Source organism: Pongo pygmaeus, chromosome 2, assembly GCF_028885625.2.
Source record: "Pongo pygmaeus isolate AG05252 chromosome 2, NHGRI_mPonPyg2-v2.0_pri, whole genome shotgun sequence".
NCBI lineage: Eukaryota > Metazoa > Chordata > Mammalia > Primates > Hominidae > Pongo > Pongo pygmaeus.
This window is the reverse complement of record NC_085930.1, coordinates 107,092,814-107,111,383: the sequence shown is the minus strand read 5'-3', so window position 1 is coordinate 107,111,383 and position 18,570 is coordinate 107,092,814. Positions and strand designations below refer to the sequence as shown.

Sequence of the window (18,570 nt, the reverse complement as noted above, 5' to 3'; positions counted from 1 at the left end):
ATGCGTGAAGCTGTTTAACACCACAAAGAAAGACAGGGTTGAAGGGGCAAATCCCACTCCAAAGCAGATGAGAGAACACAGTTTGCAGACCCTAAGTGTTGCAGATGGCTCCTCTTCCAAGAACCTCAGGAAGTTGCATCAGCTACAGGTGCTTCCCTAACTCCCCTCCCCACTGCCAAGGGCATGGGCCTCTATGCAGCAAGCTTGTTCTGCTCTAGAGTAACCCCAGATGCTAGGTGTGTGGAGGAAATCGAAGCAGGGCTGAGAGCTACTTTGGGCTCTGGGACCTTGTATGATTTATGTGAGTGTAGGTCTCTTGGATGTGTTGCCATGTGGGCTTTCTGGTTTAAGGGTTCTAATTCTTTTTTTGTTGTTTTTCTGTAAAGACAGAGTCTCACTATTTTGCCCAGGCTAGTCTCAAACTCCTCAAGCAATCCTTTACTTCATATTGGACAATCTCAGGTTAGTGGCAAGAGAAAAGATGTTCTAACTACCGTGATTACAGCATTATATAGAGGCAAGGGCTTGGCCACATCTTCCGCTTACCATCTGTGTGAACTTGAGCAACTTACCTAAGTCCCAACTTCCTCATCTGCAAATTAGGGATGGTGGTAACCACCTGAAACCACTGTGATTAATACTGTAGCAGCTTAATTATCAAGCATGATCAGAATAGGTATTTGTTTAATCCAAAAAGCTAATAAAGGTGGATAGCCAAGAATGTAGATACATTCACACCTTACACATCCTTTTTTTTTTTTTTTTTTGAGACAGAGTCTTGCTCTGTCGCCCAGGCTGGAATGCAGTGGCTTGATCTCAGCTCACTGCAAGCTCTGCCTCCCAGGTTCACGCTATTCTCCTGCCCTCCTGCCTCAGCCTCCCAAGTAGCTGGGACTACAGGTGCCCGCCACCATGCCCGGCTAATTTTTTGTATTTTTAGTAGAGACGGGGTTTCATGTTAGCCAGGATGGTCTCGATCTCCTGACCTCGTGATCTGCCCGCCTCGGCCTCCCAAAGTGCTGGGATTACAGGCAGGAGACACTGCGCTCAGCCCCTACACATCTTGTTTTTAACTTAAAGTGTGCAAATATACCATCATTGGCCAATTTGATGTAGGGTTGGGACTTTCTTTGAGAATGGGTCTGCCAGTGAGAATCCCATTGTGTCAATCTTATATAAACAGCACCCCTAATGCATCATCCATGAGTTCCAGTTCTGGTTTCTCCACAGGGAATAAAAATTGCAGACATATGCAAAGCCATCTGCAACCTTTCTACCTTGTAGATTTTCCAAAGCACTCAACTTGGTGTTCATCTACATAACTTTCTTTTACTCATATTTCATGGCCATATATGATAGGCAAATGACACCATTTCATCCAAGTAAAAATGACACCAACACAATGAATCTTACCTAGAATTCATCTCAATGGGGGAGGGCTGAAGTGCACAGCAGAGTAGCCCCAAGCTGCCCCAGATGGCAGTCAGATGGTCTCCAGAGCGCCAGATAGCCTAGTGAGTTAGCTCAGTGAACTCTAGCGAGGCAGCCTGCTACAGCATTTGCTGTAGGGGGATTTATCGTGTCATCTCGGTCTTCCTCGTGCCTACCACCAGGGTGGTAGGTAGGTCCTTATAACCATGGGTGTTGCTATCATAGGAACTGCATATTTGTACTGAGCAACAGTGTAAGGCTCTGAAGTTTAATGAGGACAATGTTACCAACAGTGAGAAATCCCAGAAGAAAAGCATCCTCCTCCACAACGCAACTGTTGCCTGTCCAAATCCTTATTCACCAAACAAGCTACAAGACTAGGTTGAGAAAACACGTACTTCTCCAAGGCACTCTTCTCAAGCCTTTCCGCCTCCTTCTTCTGCCAAGCTTTGTGCTTCTTGACACGAGTTTCCCACAAGGCTCTGATGACAGAAATGTCGAAGACAACCACTTTGTGTCCCATTTTGGGAGCATGAAATTACCTATTTAAAAAATATATAGCTATGTCAGCTTGATACACAAACAGAAAACAGTTTTAACATAAACTTTAAAATGAAATATGAATGAATCACTGGCTTAAGGAATGATGATATGCCTTACTACTTCAAGGATGACAGTTTCCTTTTTTTTTTTTTTTTGGCTTGTTTGGCTGGTTGGGTTTTGTTTCGTCTTGTTTTTCTTGAGACAGAGTCTCACTCTATTTACCAGGCTGGAATGCAGTGGCACGATCACAGCTCCAACTGCAGCCTCAACCTCCTGGGCTCAAGCAATTTTCCTGCCTCAGCCTCCCAAGCAGCTCAGACTACAGGCTGACACCATCACACCCAACTAATTTTTAAATTTTTTGTAGAGACAGGGTCTCACTCTATTGCCCAGGCTGGGAGGATGACAGTTTCCTAATGTTCTTTAGGTTTGGTATTATTTTGTGTAAGTAAGTCATAGTTCAACACTCACCCTAGGGTCACCTTCTCTAGATGGTCACACTTGTCTCCTTAACCCTCAGATAGACTCTGGGCTCCCAAAGCCCCCTGGGGATTCCTCAAACTTCACGGTTCCACATTGTAATGAATTCACTAGTATATGTACCTAATATTCCCAGTAGGTTGTTACATAATCAAGGATAAGTTAGATGAATTAATCACAGGGCACGGGCGTGCACACACACACGCAGGCACGCATGCACACACATCCTCTCTCCAGGCACGCATGCACACACATCCTCTCTCCAGGCACGCATGCACAAACATCCTCTCTCCTCTCTCAAGTAGAATGGAATATAACTTCTTAGTTGTATTTAAATCTAAAAAAAAAGCTCACATAGGCGGTGTTATAATTGCTTTTCTAAAAGTCCCCTTTTGTTGGTAGAAATTTATTCTAAAGACATTTGAGTGTTCTTTCCTTCCTTTAAGTATAGGACATGAGGCACGTAACAGTGACTTTCTTCCATAATCCGTCACCTCAATTCTTCCCCTCTGGGATTGCCTTTTCCATCCTCCTCCTGCCTTCTTTCCTCAGTCCGGCTGACCTAACTCATTTCTGTTCTCCAGGGTAGTCTCTGCCACCATCAGTCTCTGCCTCTCCTCCCCAATATCCCCAGCCCTCATCATATGAGGCCACAGGCCAGCCACCATTAAGTTAAAAAAAAATGGCACTGAGTCCCACTGAGCACTCTGCCACCTAAGACTGACCACACAGCCTGGAGACATGTCCTCTGAGGTTTCCCTGCAGACTGAACCTTCACAAATCATTGATCTCTGTTTACCTGGTTTTCCAAGAGCAAGGAAAGTCAAACTTGGGTATATTTTAGCCATCACATCTCAGTGGGAATTTAGAGATGATTTAGTCTCTACTTTCAGTGTCACCAAATGAAATGTGAGAGGCCCCCCAAAATTTTATGTCTATATCCCTGGCACCTAGTATAGTGCCTTGAACATGGTAGGCCCTCCATAAATATTTGTGGAATGCATGAGTGAGTGAATGAATGAATGAGTAAATAAAAGATATTGCTTCACTCTCAGGACAGTAAATGAGCTCTCTTTTATTTTCCTACTTTATATTTACTTTTTGTTTTAAGTAATTATTTGATCATTGCCAAAAAAAAAATTATCAGGACAGAAAAGTACCTTTCAGTGTCCATTCCACTAAGTTATACTTATGTCCCTTATCTAAGTAAAGTAACTTTCTAGATATTGTTTTGAAATTCCCTAACTGCAGCAGCAAAGTCTTGCTAAATCCATGTCCTGATTTGCACAAACACAGATTGTCAGTTGCTAAATAGTAGGGCTGGTGAATACTTTCTCCTCCAATTTCAGACACTTCTAAATAGCAGTCATGGATATGAAGCCAAATATTTAATCTTCTTTTTCTTTTTCTTTCAGACAGGGTATTACCTGTTCCCCAGGCTGGAGGGCAGTGATCCAGGTGCAATCACTGCTCATTGCACCTGGATCTGGGCATAGTGGCGCATGTCTGTAGTCCCTCAACCTCCTGGGCTCAGTAGATCCTCCCATCTCAGCCTCCTATGTAGCTGGGACCACAGTCGTGCGTCACCACACTTGGCGAATTTTTTAATTTTTTGTAGAAGCGGGGCCTCGCTATGTTACCCAGGCTGGTCTTGAACTCCGGGGCCCAAGTGATCCTCCTGCCTCAGTCTCCCATAGTGCTGGGATCACAGGCACAAGCCATCATGCCTGGCCAAAATATTTAATCTTCTGACTCAAGAGTGTGCTCTCTATAAATGGCTTGCCAATAGGAGTGGGAGAACTGGCTTATGTTTGTGCAGCTGAAAATATGAACATGTATAATTTTACTCTAAAGAGCTGACAATGCTGACCTAATTTATTCCCTTCTTTCCTTTGACTTCTGATGTCTGAGACTGCCTTGGTTTGTTGTTGTTGTTTGGTTGGTTTTTTGTTTTGTTTTGTTTTTTGTTTTTTTTCCTGAGACAAGGTCTTACTCTGTTGCCCAGGCTAGAATGCAGTGACACCATCATGGTTCACTGCAGCCTCAACCTCCCAGACTCAAGCATTCCTCCTACCTCCACCTCCCAAATAGCTGGGACTACAGACATGCGTCACTATGCCCAGATAATTTTTGTATTTTTTGTAGAGATGGTGGTCCCACTATGTTGCCCAGACTGGTATCAAAATCCTGGGCTCAAGCAATCCACCCACCTAGGCCTCCCAAAGTGCTGGGATTATGGGCATGAGACACTCTGCCCAGCCTGAGACTGCCTTTGTCTCCTTTAGAATTGTTTTACCTAAAGGAGGCCAGGTGCAGTGGCTCATGCCTATAACCCAGTACTTTGGGAGGCAGAGGTGGGCGGATCATGAGGTCAGGAATTCGAGACCACCCTGGCCAATATGGTGAAACCCCTTCTGTACTAAAAATTACAAAAATTAGCCGGGCATGGTGGTACGCACCTGTAGTCCCAGCTACTTGGGAGGCTGAGGCAGAAGAATTGCTTGAACCTGGGAGGCAGAGGTTGCAGTGAGCCAAGACCGTGCCAGTGCACTCCAGCCTGGGAGACAGAGCAAGACTCTGTCTAAAAAAAAAAAGAAGAATTGCTTTACCTAAAGGAGATTTTTGACAAAAGTTAAAATGAAGCACAAGTTTTTGTGTGTACATTTGTTGTCTTATCCTTGGTAAATATAAAGGAGAATTGTTAGGTTATAATGATAACTCTATAGTTAACCTTTTTGTGAACTGTCAGACTGTTTTCCAAAGCAGCTACACCATTTTACATTCCCACCAGCAGTGTATGAAGATTCCTGTCTCTCCACATCCTCACCAACACTTGTTATTATCTGTCTTTTTTATTATAGCCATCCTAGTAGGTGTAAAGAGGTACCTTGTTGTTTTGATTTGCATTTTCCTGATGACTAATGATGTTGAGCATATTTTCATATGCTTATTAGGCATTTATAGATCTTCTTGGGAGAAATGTCTATTCAGATCCTTTCCCTTTTTTAATTGGGTTAACTGGTCTTTTTATTTATTGTTAAGTTGCGGTAGTACTTTATATATTCTAGATACAGGTCCCTTACCAGGTATATAGTTTGCAAAAACATTTCTTCCATTTTGTGAGTTGCTTTTCATTTTCTTGATTCCATCATTTTATATTAACCTAACTATATGCTTATAGTTGATGTGAGATTTTGTAGACAGACTATCGCTGGTTCATTTATTTAACCAATTCTGACTATCTCTGTCTTTTAATTGACATATGTATGCCATTTATATTTAATACACTTACTTGTATGTTTGGATTTAAATCTGTAATTTTATTACTTTTTTTCTATTTGATCCCTCTTTTGTTTTCCTCTTTTACACTTTCCTGCCTTCTTTTCTCTGAAGATTTTTTAGTATTCCATTTTATTTTCTCTATTATATATTTTACTATGTCTCTTTGGGTAGTTTTTTTCTCTTGTTTTATGGTTGCCCTAAGAATTATTACACATACTTACTTTTTCATAGTCCACTTTGAAACAGTATGTCACCACTTCAAGTGAGATGTAAAAATCTTACCACCATATAGGTCCTCCTACATTCCCACCTTTATGTTGCAGTTGTCTTATGTATTATGTCAATCAATGTTATATTTTTGGCTTCCAATCATCAAATTTAAAGAACTCATGAGGAGAAAACTATTCCATTATATTTATCTTGATATTTACATGTTCCTGTTCCTTTCTTCCTGCTGTTCAAGTTTACGTCTGCTATCATTTCCCTTCTATCTAAAAACTTGTCTTAACAATTATTTTAGAGAAAATATGCTGACATATTCTGGTTTCCTTCAACTGAGGATGTCTTTTTCTTACCTCCATTCATAAATATTATTTTTGCTGGATATAGAATTTGAAAGCAATCTTTTCTTTTCTATTAATCAGCACCTTTAGAATGTTGTGCCACTTCCTTTTGGCATCCATAGTTTCTGATTAGAAATCTGAAATAATTTGAATCACACTTTCCCATAGGAGATGCATCATTTTTCTCTTGCTACTTTCTTTTTTTCCCCCCCTTCCAGAGACAAGATCTCACTCTGTCACCCAGGCTGGAGTGCAGTGACGCCATCACAACTCACTGCAGCCTCAACCTCCTAGGCTCAAACAATCCTCCCATCTCAGCCTCTCAGGTAGCTGGAAACACAGGGATGCACCACCATACCCGGCTAATTTTTTTAAAAAAAATATTTTTGCAGCAATGAGGTCTCACTATGTTGCCCAGGCGGTCTCAAACTCCTAGGCACAAGTGATTCTCCCACCTCAACCTCCCAAAATGCTGGGATGACAGGCATGAGCCACTGCACCTGGCAAAATTTTTTCATCTTTGGGTTTCTTCAGGTTAATCATTATATCTGGGCATGGATTTTGGGTGGGATTATCCTGATTTAGATTTGTTTTGCTTTTTTAATCACTTGATTTATATCTTTTGACAAATTTGGGGATTTTTCAGTCATTATTTCTTTTTTTTTTTTTTTTTTTTTTTTTTGAGACAGAGTCTCGCTCTGTCGCCCAAGCTGGAGTGCAGTGGCATGATCTCCACTAACTGCAACCTCAGCCTCCCGGGTTCAAGCAATTCTCCTGCCTCAGCCTCCCAAGTAGCTGGGATTACAGGCACATGCCACCACGCCCGGCTAATTTTTGTATTTTTAGTAGAGAAAGGGTTTCACCACGTTGATCAGGCTGGTCTCGAACTTCTGACCTTGTGATCCACCTGCCTCAGCCTCCCAAAGTGCTGGGATTACAGGCGTGAGCCATCGTGCCCAGCGCCAGCCATTATTTCTTGAAAATTTTTTCTGCATTACACTCTTTCTCCTCTCCTTCTGGAATTCTGATGACACAAATATTAGACTTTTCAGTATTGTTCCGTAGATTCTTGAGGGCTTGTTCATTTTAGATAAATCTTTTCTTCTATTTTTTTTTTCAAATTGGTAATACCCAGTGTCAGGCCTCTGAGCCCAAGCCAAGCCATCGAATCCCCTGTGACTTGCATGTATACGCCAAGATGGCCTGAAGTAACTGAAGAATCACAAAAGAAGTGAAAATGCTCTGCCCCGCCTTAATTGATGACATTCCACCACAAAAGAAGTGTAAATGGCCAGTCCTTGCCTTAACTGATGACATTCCACCACAAAAGAAGTGAAAATGGCCGGTCCTTGCCTTAAGTGATGACATTACCTTGTGAAAGTCCCTTTTCCTGGCTCATCCTGGCTCAAAAATCTCCCCCACTGAGCATCTTGGGACCCCCACTCCTGCCTGCCAGAAAACAAACCTCCTTTGACTGTAATTTTCCTTTACCTACCCAAATCTTATAAAACGGCCTCATCCCCATCTCCCTTCACTGACTCTCTTTTCAGACTCAGCCCGCCTGCACCTAGGTGATTAAAAGCTTTATTGCTCACACAAAGCCTGTTTGGTGGTCTCTTCACACAGACATGCATGAAACCCAGTAATCTACTTCAAGTTTCCTAGCTCTTCCCTATGCCATCTTCATTATGTTTGTGAGCCTATCCAGTATTTTATTTCAATTACTGTCTTTTTATTTCTAAAATTTCCAATTAGTTCTTTATATCTTCTATTTCTTTGTTGATATTTTTCTATCTTTCCATTCATACCCCAGGGCTGAGGGAGCGTATCCAAGGAAGGGCCAACTTGGAAGGGGTTCAGCCCATCAGATAGCAGATAAGTCCTCTGGTTTGGGCAGGCTAGTCTGGAGTTGCTGGGCAACTAATAGAAGAACCCCTCAAGCGCAGGTAGGGACCGCCAATCAGCAACCGGTGGCATGGCCATGTGATGGAAGTCCAGACGGCCTTCAGAGTGTGTGGACCACACAGGCACTTGCAGAAGGCGTGGCAGGTTGGCATGTGACCCTCAGGGGCACAGGCAGCTGTGTGCAGGCAATATGGAGGCTTGCGAAGAAAGTCGAAATACAAGCACAGGCAGGAGGTCTTCAGAGCACGTGGGCTGCACAAGGGCTCTATGTTCTGGCTCAAGAGAGCTGTAGAAAGGTGACTGCAAGGCCAAGGATGCAAAGTCGCAAAGGGACTGTTCTGAGCCCATGCTTGGGGCAGGTTCCGATGGATATTCTCACATGCACACTGCTGATCCCCAGCCCACGCCAAAAAAAGGCAGGAAGCCTCTTCCTACTACCTTGCCTCTCCAGTGCCTTCTACTGAGAAAGCATAGCACTGCGCTCACTTTAAAGGGCCAATATTTAAAGGAATGCCATTGTATAACACAGGGTATATTTATTGAGTGGCGCATTCAAAGCTGAGAGGCAGTAAGTTGATAACTGACACCGTGGGTAACCAATTTGGTTGAGTTCTGACCTCAAATTCCAACCTGCCTTCTGTGGGTTGTGATCCCCATGTCAGGTCAGTTTTCAGTCTTCCTGGTGCTATTCAGCTATGTTCCGTGTGCGCCCCCCAGTGGCCAGTCTACGGCGTGGCTTAAGGTCTATCCCAGTGTTCAGGTCTAACATCTTTGGAGCGCTGGTTAGGGTCAGATCCACACATGCGCAGCTCGGGGAGGAGCCCAGGAATAAACTCACGGAGCTGTTTTCTCCAAATTCCTCCCTCTCTGTGATCTCCCTGGTCCTCTCCTGATCGCTGGGCTCCCTTTTTCGGTCCTCTGGCCAAAAACTTGGTGTTGTAATTACTCTGCTCTGCCGTGCACTTCCTACAACTGTACCCACAGTCGCGGCCAAGCAGCGAAGATTTAAGAGAGTAAGAAAGCGTGACGGTTTGCTCCACTATTTTGGGCTATAGCTCCTCTAATCAGAAAAGGAAGGTTCTCTGCATGTCCCACTTTATGTGAAATCTAAAAAAGTTGAACTCGTAGAAGTAGAGCGTAGAAAGAGGTTGGGGCCGAGGAGGAAGGGAATGGGGAGTTACTGGTCAAAGGGTACAAAGTTTCGGATAGGTAGGAGGAATGTTTTGAAATCTATTGCATAGCGCAGGGCGACTATAGTCAATAATAAAGTATTGCATATTTCAAAATCACTGAAAGGGTAAATTTCAAATATCTACCATAAAAATGGTAGGTAAAAGAAGTGCATTTAATTTTTCTTTTACCACTTTTCTTACTCTGTTATCTTCAGCTCAGGAGTATCTAACCTGCAAAGATCTTAATTAAGGCTTTAGCTTTCGACTTAAAAGTCTCCATAAAGGAACGCTACGCATCATCCTGAAAGTAAAGATCAAAGTCCACAGCCAGTGGTGAAGAAACATTAATAAGAGAATCAGTCAGCCTAGTTTTTTTGAGGAAATCTCTACACAGATCCCAAGTCTACACATAAAAGCCAAAGTAAAGTTAACTGCATTTGAGCAGTGTGGGCAGCCCAGCCAGCCACAGTAACTGAAGCTGGAAGAATTACTCCCTACACACAGGGCTCGTGTTCTCTAGATCAACCAGACACATCACAGACTCTGTTGTTGATGTTCTTTCATTTCCTTAGGCCAGTCAGCCTTTGGCAAGTAGCCAGAGCTGTACATTAACTGCCCCTACATTTTAAAAATCATTGCTTATGAATTGCTATGCATTAACTTAGAGAAATGTAATTCTAATTCCCATCTTAGAGGAATGGTCTCTTCTTAATGCCTTTGTGTTCTAAATATTTGATCATGTCAACAAAAAACAGCTTAATCATCTTTGATAAATTCCTGGAATTATGAAATTTAATTACCAAAGGCCCTGACATATTTTTAAGTAGTTATAAGTCATTACTACTCTCGGTATTTTGGTGGGAAATAATATATTCTGTCTGTCATCTAACCATGTTCACCATTTTCCCTGTGTTTTTAAAAAGCAGGAAAAGAGGTTCTCTTATACAATTAAGGGGGCTTTGAATGTACCTGGATGTAAATCAGCATCTTGCCTATAACATGAAGTTTTGTTTGCAAACATGTATAATGAAAACTGGAGACTCTAAGAACAGTGGGTGATGACCACATTTGCTAGCAATTTACATGTGATGTCCAGAGGTGCTGGGAAGCTATGACATACAAAGTCCTAAGTGCCAGGTCCAGCCCAGCCCCTGGCATTCCATGTAGGACAGAGATAAGTCCAGACCTCTCTAGACAACTGGACAAATTTTACCTTAACTTAGAAGGTAGTTCATGGGTGGGTTCTGAGACTGAGAAAGTAGTTTCAAATAAGAGTCCATGTGTCAGTCCAGGGTAAGTAGGAGACCCTTCATCCAGGGGAGAAACCACATTGGGGAGCCCATAGGACACAGTTGTCAGGGACAGACACAGGTGCCAGTCCCTCAGCAGCTCAGGAGAGAGATCTCCTCACAAATTTACAAAGCTAATCTCTTCTTTGTAAAATAAACTCTAGTCAACACAATCTTTCAGGCAAAGACATAGAATGCAATGTCCTAAGCATTAACTTTCTCTAGCACTATAGAAATGTCATCATCATATGCTACCCCAACACAGAAAAGGGAAAAATTAACCTCTACGGGATCCAGTCAGGAGACCCTCAATACAAACAAAGCAATATCCTCTTATAGGAAACTTTACAACCAAGTAGATTCTACAAAGCAGCCTAAGTGTAAAGCTTCAGCCTGGACCCTCATTGAATTTGACAGCAAAGTGTCATGGTTCCAAGACAGCATCTGATTCCGGTTCCCTGCTGTGGGTCTGGTTTCGTGTGGTTGTAGCAGAATTATGAGAACAAGCCTCCCTCGATTTGGGCTACACTGTCCACAGTCACAGAGCATCTTCCAGAGAAGAAAACACCTGCAATGATGAGACAGAAGGAGAATGGTGGCATCTCTCACTGTAAAGGAAAGAACACTGGGGCCACAAAGTGTCATCAGCCATGTTCCTCTCCAGTCCAAGGACTTCCAGATACTTAGTGTTCCAGCTCCTCAGTGAAAATGTTAACCATCAGCACACTCTCAAAGGTTGGATTAAGGAAAATAATGCCTGGAAAACCTTTTGTTTTAGTGTGGGGCTGAGAAAACTTGATGGTAAATAATAGAGGTTTCGCAGGCCAATAAGCAAAATTGAAGATATATGTAGGTGTTTACATAACAAAGAAGAACCCTCTGGCGAGCCTCTCCCTGCTTGCCTCCAGAGAACCATCCAGAGTAGTGAGCATGTTTCATGTCCAGCTGCTGCTTGCCAAAAACATTCTCAGAACAAGAGGGGCTGAGGGAAAGGCCTAGCAGGTATGGTGAAAAAGGGGCAGGGTGGCTGGGTGCGGTGGCTCACACCTGTAATCACAGCACTTTGGGAGGCTGAGGTGGGTGGATTGCCTAAGCTCAGGAGTTTGAGAGCAGCCTGGGCAACATGGCAAAACCCTGTCTTTACCAAAAATTAAAAATAAAATAAATAAATAAAATAGCTGGGGGGTGGCATGCATCTGTGGTCCCAGCTACTAAGGAGGCTGATGTGAGAGGATCACTTGAGCCTGGGAGGCAGATGTTGCAGTGAGCTGAGATTGCACCAATGCACTCCAGCCTGGGTCTCAAAAAAACAAAGAGAGGGGAGAGGGTGGCAGGGGAAGGGGCCGGGGAGTGAGCCTGCTGCTGTCCGTTTCTTTCTTTGCCCCAGTATCACCCAGACAGGTGCCTGTGTGTCCTTCTCTCCTCCAGTCATCACAAGTTGGACAGCTGGCTGGAGGCAAGGTGACCTACTCAGTCACCAGCTCCTGAACTGAGATTCCATTGCTTGGTTGCTAACAATAGAGTCTCCAATGTGTAGATGGCAACCAGTGTGGGCCCTGGGCTGCAGCCAGGTACAGCTGGCCAGGTGGACAGGAGCTGAGAGCAGTGGGGGAATAGAAACAGAAGAAAATACTCCAGCTTGGTCCACAGATGCTCCAGCAGTGCCCACATTCCATATGCAAACAGGTGCCAGGCCTGCAGGTTATAGTTTACTGATCCTAGCTTTAGTGGACAATAAAATATAAAATATTTTGCTTTGGTGGATATGATGGTTTTAAACTGTATCCACAAAGTCTTTCACATTCTTCCCTTTAAAAAGGTAGAACTTAATTCCTCCCCCCTTGAGCATGGGCTAGACTTAGTGACTTAAGTCTAATGACTAGAATGTGGTGAAAGTAATGGTGTGTGACTTCTGAGACTAGGTCTTCACTCTCTCTCAGATCACTCACTCTAGGAAGTCAGCTGCCATGTCATGATGATGCTCAAGCAGCCTTGTGGAAAAGCTTCACAAGGAGAGGAACTGAGGCCTCCTGTCAACAGCCATGAGAGGGGGCTGTCTTAAAAGCAGATCCTCTAGCCCCGGTCAAGCCTTCAGATGACGGCAGCCCCTGTGGACATCTTGACCACAACTTCATGAGACCCTAAGCCAGAAACACTCAGCTAAACTGCCCTGAATTTCTGACTCTCAGAAACTGTGAGATAATAAATGTCTGTTATTCTAAACTGTTATGCCTGGGGGTAACTTGTTATGCAGCAATAAATAACCAAGACAGTGGATTTTTATAAAAGACACTTTTAAAAATCAGTCTTAACTTCTGGTGCCATCTGGTGTGCATGTTCAGCTGCCTCCTTGAATATGCACTTGGATGTCTCACACATATCTCAAAGAAACATGATGTTCTCCAAACTTGCTCCTTTAGAGTCTGTCCATCCTAGGCCTCCCTTAATTCCACACCTCAGGAATGACTCCATCATAATCTAGAAGATCTAGAAGTTACTTCTTTTTTTTTTTTTTTGAGATGAAGTCTCACTCTGTCACCCAGGCTGGAGTGCAGTGGCACAATCTCAGCTCATTGCAAACTTCACTTCCTGGGTTCAAGCAATTCTCCTTCCTCAGCCTCCTGAGTAGCTGGGATTTCAGGCAAAAGCCACCATATCCGGCTAATTTTTATATTTTTAGTAGAGATAGGGTTTCACCATGTTGACCAGGCTGGTCTCGAACTCCTGACCTCAGGTGATCTGCCTGCCTCGGCATCCCAAATTGCTGGGATTACAGGTATAAGCCACTGCACCCTGCCAGAAGTCACTTCTTTTGCTTCGTTTCCTCACTCTGCCCACCCACTATGCAGACAGCATGCACACACACGTGCATGCACACACACACACATTCATCCACACATCCAGTTATCACCTACGTCTTAGAGGGCATGCATTTCTCACCACCAACTAGTGTCATGCCTTGCCTCAGTTGGGGAAAGGCCTCCTAACTGGTCTCCTGGCTTCCCACTCAATCCCATCCAAACCATCTTCTACTCAATAGTGAGAGTCACTTTCCAATGAGAACTAGATCATGCCACCACCTGGCACAAATCCCCCCGAGGCCTGCCTTTGAAATGAGAATGAGATCCCAGCTTTCCACAGAGGCAGTGAGCCCCTGGCATGGTCTGCCCTTGGCCAGCCCATCCCACCTCACCCCTCATGCTCTCCTCCTCAGTGCTTATCCACCCCATGCTTCTTCCCCCTCAGAGCTCAGCACACACTGCTCCCTCAGCCTAGAACATTCCTCCCCAAGTCACGTGGCTTCCTCCCCACACCCCTAGAACCCATCTTAAATGTTTTCTCCTGTCTGGCCTTCCCGGCCTCCTCATCTAAGGTAAACCCGCCTGTTATTTTATTTCTCAGTCTACTGTTCATTTGCATCACAATACTTAGTGCAAGTTAAAGTATTTGATTCATTATATTTTATCTATCCATGGACGAAGCCATAGACGAACCACAGTTTACTGACAGGAGCAGCCACTTGGGAGACCCCAGACTTGGGTTCACAGCCTGGCCCCCATGAGTTCAGCTGAGCAGATCATACTGTAGCATACAATGGGAACTGGAGGGGCCTCTCCATCACCTTGTCCAAGCCCCTGCAGAGAGAGGTGTGCTATGGCCATCAAATGAGGGGGTTTTGAGTAGTCCAAGGGCTACAGATGCCAGTCTCCTGCTTCTGAACCTCAACACAGAAACCGTGTGTACTGAGCCAGTGTACTTAGTGTGTATTTCTGTTTTTCAATGCCTAGGAACCCTAAGTGACATTTATGGACACTCATTAAATGCAGAAAGACAGAAGCCTTGTCCATGCCTCCAAGTTCCCAATCTAGACGGGAGAGCATCAAAGGATATATTTGAGCGCAGCACGTTCATTAGACAACAGAGGCTGAACCAACCCCTGTAGGAGCCAAAAGAGAAAGGGTGGGGGGAGGGGTTGGGAGAGTCCTGCAGGGACCTTGAGGAAGGGGAAAGGGCTAACAGTGCAGGTTTGGCTGAATAACTTTCCACACCCCCCTCCCCAACCCAGTTATATCAGAACCACTTTACAGAGCCATCCACTTTACAGAGCCATCCGCTTTCCAGAGCCAGAGGGCATGACTGGAAAAACATGTCCCCTGGCACCAGGGCATTAGTCTCCACTCAGAAGTCATATGCCAGGGGGAGGGGGGGCTTTCCGGTCACCTAGTCCTCTCCCTTCTTGTCAAATGACACTGGGTTGCTGGGTAGGAGGTGTGGAGTGGGTGCAGGGTTAACCTCTCAGAGCATCCTAAGAAGGATATGGGGGAGTCTGGGAGGAGACTCAACAAAGTCTGGGAGGAGACTCACCTCATCATGCAGGTGCCAAGCCATTCTTGGCACTCCCACTGTGAGGCTGGGAGGCGGACAGGAACAAGGGATGGAGCAGGAGAGGAGGACGGAGCTGATGCCAGAGGTCACCTGAACTAGCCATGCAAAGAGAGGCTCTCTCCTCCACACCTGCCCCTCAGAACTCCCAGGACCCCTCCACCCCAGGCTGCCCAGCTCCAAGCCCTCCACAGCACCCTTCCAGGTGTGTCATCAATGTAAGGAAAACCTCTATCATCAGCCTTGCTGTATCCAAGAGAACAACTGTAACCCATGGGAATTTCTGGGGGCACCAAGATACAATGGGCAAAATATGACAACCAAGGAGCTTTGGTGACTCACAAATTCCGTTCTATCCTCACATAAGGCCACTGCCTGGACACCAGGGTTGGAATGAACACAGTGAGTTTTCTGATAGAAACGAGGGTAAATAGGAGCTAAATAGTCAAGTAAGGTCAGTATAGTCAGCCAAATCCTGAATTAAATGACATTTATGCCACATGACCAGAGTTTCCCTGGGGACATCTGATTAATTTTATTGTAATTTGTTAAGCTAGAAAATCCAGCCAGGGGAGGCAGAGGGTCCAGACGGGATTAAGAGGGCAGTTCCAGGGCCAAGTTGCCTGGGCTGGAGCCCTGCCTACCCACTCTCTGGCCACATGTCCCTGAGAACAGGGCCTAACTTCTCTGAGCCTGGTGTTCTCATGTGGACGTGATGGAGCAAACAGCACTGAGCTCACAGGTTGGCGAGAACATCGCGTAGGATCATTGTGTCAAGAGCTTAAGACAGTACCTGGCACCTAGTAAGGTCAAAAAAAAGTTCAATCATTTAAAGAAAAAAGAAAGGAAACTAAGAATCCCTGTCAACAATTAAACGTAAGACAAAAACAAGAGGTATGTGAGCATCCGAGGGTTTTTCTCTACCTGGCATCATTAGCAGAGGTTCTTTGGGTGAATAATGGGTGAACCCCCCAGTCCCTGAGTTCTGGGAGAGGGTTTGGTCCAGCAGAAGAGCTAGCAACAGGGCAGAGCCGCTAACAAGCCAGACAATTCCTCCTCCTCTGGGTCTCCAGTCACTTTCTGCCCTTGCCTCACGCCTGTCCCCACCCCAAGCCAGGGGGCGTGAGACGCTGGAAGAAAAGACTTCCCCGCCAGGGCCATGTGTCAATCATACCATTCAGGACACAAACAAAGTTGATTTATCTCCCCTGGACAGCGCTTTGGACCAGAAGCTTTGGGCCTCAGCCTTGGGAGCCGGAGCAGTAAGCACAGGGGAACTGCTAAGCCGGAGCAAAATTCACTCGCGGGGACCCCTGCCTCCCCACGCTCTCTCCTTTCTCGCCATCCCACCATAGTCCTGGACCTCAGATACCGGTCGATGCCTAAGCCCCAGACGCTGTCCGGTTAGGGACGTTTACCCCTGTCTCTCCGGCAGATTGCCGGTCACCAAGGCACGGAGGAAGGAGTAAACAACTGAGCGCCCGGGGCACCGGCCATCCGCCCGCGTCCTCCTACCGGGAGCGCAAGGTCCCTGCTCCCGCCCCGCCGGCCACCTCGGACGCCCAGCGCTTACCTGCCCCGAGGGGCGGGCACTGACAGTCCTGGCCTGCCCGCCGCGGCTGTTTACACCGCAGAGGCTGTTTACACCGCAGAGGCTGTTTACACCCGCTGAGCAGCACGACCGAGCCGGAAGAAGCCTCCCGTGCCTGTGCGCTAACAGGCTATATTTGTAGGCGGATAATATGATCTGGAGGACATGTGCTAAATCAACTATCTATCTATTCTATGTGACTCAGCCCAGCCTGAGACAAAACAGACTTCGTAGGGGAGGGCTTGGCACCCTGCGCGCTGCAGCCGGCCAGCGCGAGCCCCGGCCCAGGGACTATCTGCAGCCTCCTACCCAGCCGGGGCCAGACATTTTCACATCGGAGATCCCAGAGGGTGTGGAATGGAAAGGAGCGGGTTCCGAGTGCTCAGCACGCTAAGCTGGGAACCTAGCCAGACGCAGGCTTTGAAAGCCATATGACCAAGGGAATGTAAAAGTGTTTTCGATGTTGGAAGCAGCAGAATTCGAAGGTCTCAATTTCACCGTTACATTTTATCTTTTTAATATCCTAAAATGTATGTGAGTTTAGGTTCTCTTCAGATACTTTACTAATTGGCCAAATATGTTTTGCTGATAGCCGACATCGTGAAAGTATGACAAGTTAATAATCAGTAATCAACTCCCTGGCTGCTCGCAGGAGTCCATGTGACCACTTCCTGATCCTTAATGGCAATGGCTCCTCATATCACTTAGTCTAAACTCAAAAATACCTTTTGTGTGATATATGTGTCATACTTCTAAAATTCATTTCCTTAAAAAGCATTATTTTCTTTTCTGTTTTTTTTTTTTTTTTTGAGAGGAGTCTCACTCTGTCGCCCAGGCTGGAGTGCAGTGGTGTGATCTCGGCTCACTGCAACCTGCGCCTCCCGGGTTCAAGCGATTCTTCTGCCTCGCCTCCCCAGTAGCTGGGATTACAGGCGACTGCCACCACGCGCGGCTGATTTTTGTATTTTTGTAGAGATGGGGTTTCACCATGTTGGCCAGGCTGCTCTAGAATTCCTGACCTCAGGTGACCCGCCCACCTCGGCCTCCCAAAGTGCTGGGATTACAGGCGTGAGCCACCGTGCTTTTTTGAAAATAATGCTTTTTAGCGGGGCACAGTGGCTCACGCCTGTAATCCCAACACTTTGGGAGGCCGAGGCAGGTGGATCACCCGAGGTCGGGAGTTTGAGACCAGCCTGGCCAACATGGAGAAACCCCGCCTCTACTAAAAATACAAAATTATCTGGGCGTAGTGGCAGGCGCCTGCAATCCCAGCTACTGGGGAGGCTGAGGCAGGAGAATCGCTTGAACCCGGGCGGCAGAGGTTGCAGTGAGCCGAGATCGCACCATTGCACTCCAGCCTGAGCAACAAGAGCCAAACTGTCTCAAAAAAAAAAAAAAGGACTACTTTTATCTGAGAAATGCAAGTTTTTTTCATTATCAGGCCCAAGGAGACATTAAAATGAAACTGCACTCATGCCCTACTCCCCTCTTTGAGCTGTCTTCATCTCTTGAAATTACTTGCTATTGTCACAAGTAGCTGTAAATTAACCTAATAGCAACACGCCAGACACTATAACCACACCCTATAGCTAAAGGATGTATAGCCAATCACTTATCAATGTTATTTCTGTAAACCAATGAAAATTCATAACAAATAACTTTATATCAATCCCTGTCTCCTTCTTTTACTTTTAAAAATCCACTCATTGAGCAACTGTATGCCAATAAATTGGAAAGTCTAGAAGAAATGAACAAACTTCTAGGTACATACAACCTACAAATATTGAATCAGGAAGAAATTCAAAACCTGAACAGACCAATAACAAATAACAAGATCAAGGCTGTAATAAAAAGTCTCCCAGTAAAAAAATGCCCAGAACCTGATGGCTTCACTGCTGAATTCTACCAAACATTTAAAGAAGAGCTAATAC

The 18,570-nt window shown here is 45.3% G+C and overlaps 1 protein-coding gene across 2 annotated transcripts in view; it reads right to left on the bottom strand.

The window, feature by feature from the left end:
* The window catches only part of LRRC2 (leucine rich repeat containing 2), a 52,307-nt gene extending 35,386 nt beyond the window's left edge, over positions 1-16,921 (bottom strand). The window contains exons 1-2 of one of the 2 annotated variants that reach the window (XM_054481953.2): positions 16,622-16,921; positions 1,830-1,973 (exon numbers count right to left, since the gene is read on the bottom strand). In XM_054481953.2, the coding sequence (XP_054337928.1) occupies positions 1,830-1,954 (125 nt within the window). In that variant the 5' untranslated portion in view covers positions 1,955-1,973; positions 16,622-16,921. Of the gene's footprint in view, positions 1-1,413; positions 1,456-1,829; positions 1,974-16,621 lie in introns of those variants that run through there. The other variant, XM_063661245.1, reaches the window with a different exon arrangement.
* Positions 16,922-18,570: the final 1,649 nt, after the last annotated feature.